Here is a 2,830-nt window from a genome sequence, read left to right as displayed (position 1 = left end):
ACTTTTTATTAAAAATCCTCTCTGTTCTCAAAAACAGAGAGATTTTTATTTTTATTATTTACTGCTCATTGCCTAGGTTACCAAACACCGCTGAAGTCTAGCAGTGGTGGCCGAACATACACATTATTTATAAGCTCTTTCTAACAGATCGTGTAATGGCTGCTCTGAAGTTGGCCATATCGCTGAAACGCACTCTTAGTTTCCAAATCTAGCCAGCTTCAGTGCAACTGTGATCCTCCATTGCTGCAGGGGCAAAGCTGTCTCTGTTTGCAGCATTGGAGAATGTACGATTTTGGCCACCGGCCCAACGATTCTGTTGGTCCAAACTGTCAATCTAGTTGGAGTAAGCATGAATGAATGAGAGCAGTGCCAAAAAAGATGAGATAACACCTTTATCTCACTTATTTGATACAAATGGGGGTTTGATCAGAGATTGGATTAAAATCCAATACGTATTTTTTTGAAGCTGACTAATAGATTTCTTACACAGATTTGTTATAGATCCGGTTTAGTAGCATGCATCCTATTTAAAGAGTCCACTACTTTGACACTGATGACATATCGTTAGAATAGGTCATCAATGTCTGATCGGTGTGGGTGCGACACCCGTCACTCTCGCCGATCAGCTGCTCTCTGTGCCTGCGGCAGCCAGAAGTGCTCAGTTACAGAGCTGCTCCATCTACTGATAGTGGCCGCGGCCGGGTACTGCACATCTGTCCCTTATTGATTTGAATAGGGGGTGGATGTACAGTATCTGGCCGCAGTCACTATCAGTAGATGGAGCAGCTCCGTAACTGAGCACCGAGAACAGCTGATCGATGGTGGTGCCGGGTGTTGGACCCCCAAAGATCAGACATTGATGACCTATGCTAAGGATAGGCCATCAATATCAAAGTAGTGGACAACTTCTTTAAGATTTCTATATGCAAAGACATTTTTTTCCATTACATATAAATATGGTTGTGGAAACCCCATTCAATTGCATGACATGTGAAATATCTTCATATTTGACCAGGAATTTGCACAGAATATGTTCACTGAAATTAGTATCAGATCCATCATGTGTGATAGATTCCTTGTAGAATAACCACACCTATGTTTTTTTCCCTTAATAAATCAACACTACAAGAAAAAATAAGAAACTTTGAAATATATCCTACTAGAGAAAATGCCTCCATTCCCATTTATCAGTGTTCTCTCTTCTATTGATCGTTCACTCTCAAACATTGTTCAATTATGTCATTAGTTCTTTCTTCACTGAGGGATCAGCTTACAGCTGCTGCTTCTAAAAGTCTATGGAGAGGGGAGGTTGGGGAAACTGAAGAGAAAAAGAGGCAAAGTACAGAAAACAAAGCTGCCACAGCTTCGACTGAATTGAGCCTGCAAAGGGGACATAATGGCCAGAAATAGTGTAATTCCTGAAGTGCATATGGGGCAACTTTTTCTTAAAAGTCACCAAAAAGGGCCTTTAAATCGTTGAGATTTCTTATAATATGTACCCAAAACTTTTCTAATTTGTGTTCTTTAATTTTCACAGATCAACATGATAATACAGCAACAATTTAACCAGACAGTAGTAACTGAATTTATTCTTGTAGGGTTTTCTGTTCAGGAGAAGACGAGATTTTTTCTTTTTCTTCTTATATCCACCATTTATGTGGCCACCATTGCAGCCAATATCTTCATCATTGTTATAGTGATGGTTGAGAAACGTCTTCACAAGCCCATGTACTTCTTCATCGGTGGACTCTCATTCCTTGAGCTCTGGTACCCATCTGCCACAGTTCCCAGATTAATATGGGCCCTTAAGACAAAAAAAGATTATATTTCGATAGCTGGTTGCATGATACAGTTTTATCTTCATTTTTCTCTTGGAGCGACAGAGATGTTTCTTCTAACAGTAATGGCCTACGATAGGTATGTCGCCATATGTAACCCTCTGAGGTATTTAGTCATCATGAGCCCCACTTCTTGTACTGTACTCATCATAGGATCATGGGTTTGTGCCTTTATTGCACAGACTGGTCCATATTTACGGATTTCAACTCTATCGTTTTGCGGAGGAAATAGGATCAACCACTATTATTGTGATTTTGCCCCTTTGGTTCGACTTTCTTGTTCCGATACGTCGGGTGCAGAGAATGTGTTTTTTTACACCACTTTATTCATATCTGTTGGTTGCCTCCTTTTCATTGTCACCTCCTACTTGTGTATCACCCGGGCAGTTATTAAATGTCCTACCGCATCAGGGAGGTGGAAAGCTTTCTCCACATTTGCCTCTCATTTGTTTGTCGTTATTCTTTTTTACGGTACAATCATTTTCATGTTTATAAGGCCGACCAAAGGCGACTTCTTACACTTTAACAAGATTGTCTCTGTCATCCCTTCTGTGGTGACTCCTCTTTTGAATCCCATCATCTATACTTTTAGGAATCAAGAAGTAAAAGAAGCTGTGATAACAAGAAGCCAAAGAATTATGGCCAGTAACTCATAAATGTCATAAAATGTTAGTGTCAATAAAATTACGATAAAGAAGGTGTATGTCTAGACTCCTCCAATTCATGTCTTCTCGGAATGTATTTATACTGTATATTAACAATTTCACCCCTGAACCTGTTTTCACCTTCCTGACCAGGCCATTTTTTTCAATTCTGACCAGTGTCAATTTATGGGGTAATAACTCTGGAACCCTTCAATGGATACCACTGATTCTGAGAATGTTTTTTCATGACACATTGTACTTCATGATAATGGTAAAATTTATTCTATATGACTTGCATTTATTTGTGAAAAAATCGGAAATTTGGCAAAAAATTAGAAAATTTTGCAA

At 39.2% G+C, this 2,830-nt stretch overlaps 1 protein-coding gene across 1 annotated transcript; it reads left to right on the top strand.

Annotated features, from left to right (window-relative positions):
* Positions 1-1,543: 1,543 nt before the first annotated feature.
* LOC141155520 (olfactory receptor 6F1-like) lies at positions 1,544-2,494 on the top strand. The gene has a single exon (XM_073642389.1). It carries the CDS (start codon positions 1,544-1,546, stop codon positions 2,492-2,494), a length of 951 nt encoding a protein of 316 aa, XP_073498490.1.
* Positions 2,495-2,830: the final 336 nt, after the last annotated feature.

This window comes from Phyllobates terribilis, unplaced genomic scaffold (assembly GCF_046119375.1).
Source record: "Phyllobates terribilis strain yellow unplaced genomic scaffold, ASM4611937v1 Scaffold_7__3_contigs__length_470593459, whole genome shotgun sequence".
NCBI lineage: Eukaryota > Metazoa > Chordata > Amphibia > Anura > Dendrobatidae > Phyllobates > Phyllobates terribilis.
This window is presented reverse-complemented; position numbering and strand designations above follow the sequence as displayed.

Coding starts and splice junctions, on each gene's coding strand:
- LOC141155520 (XM_073642389.1), top strand. CDS start 1,544: ATGATAATACAGCAACAATTTAACCAGACAGTAGTAACTGAATTTATT.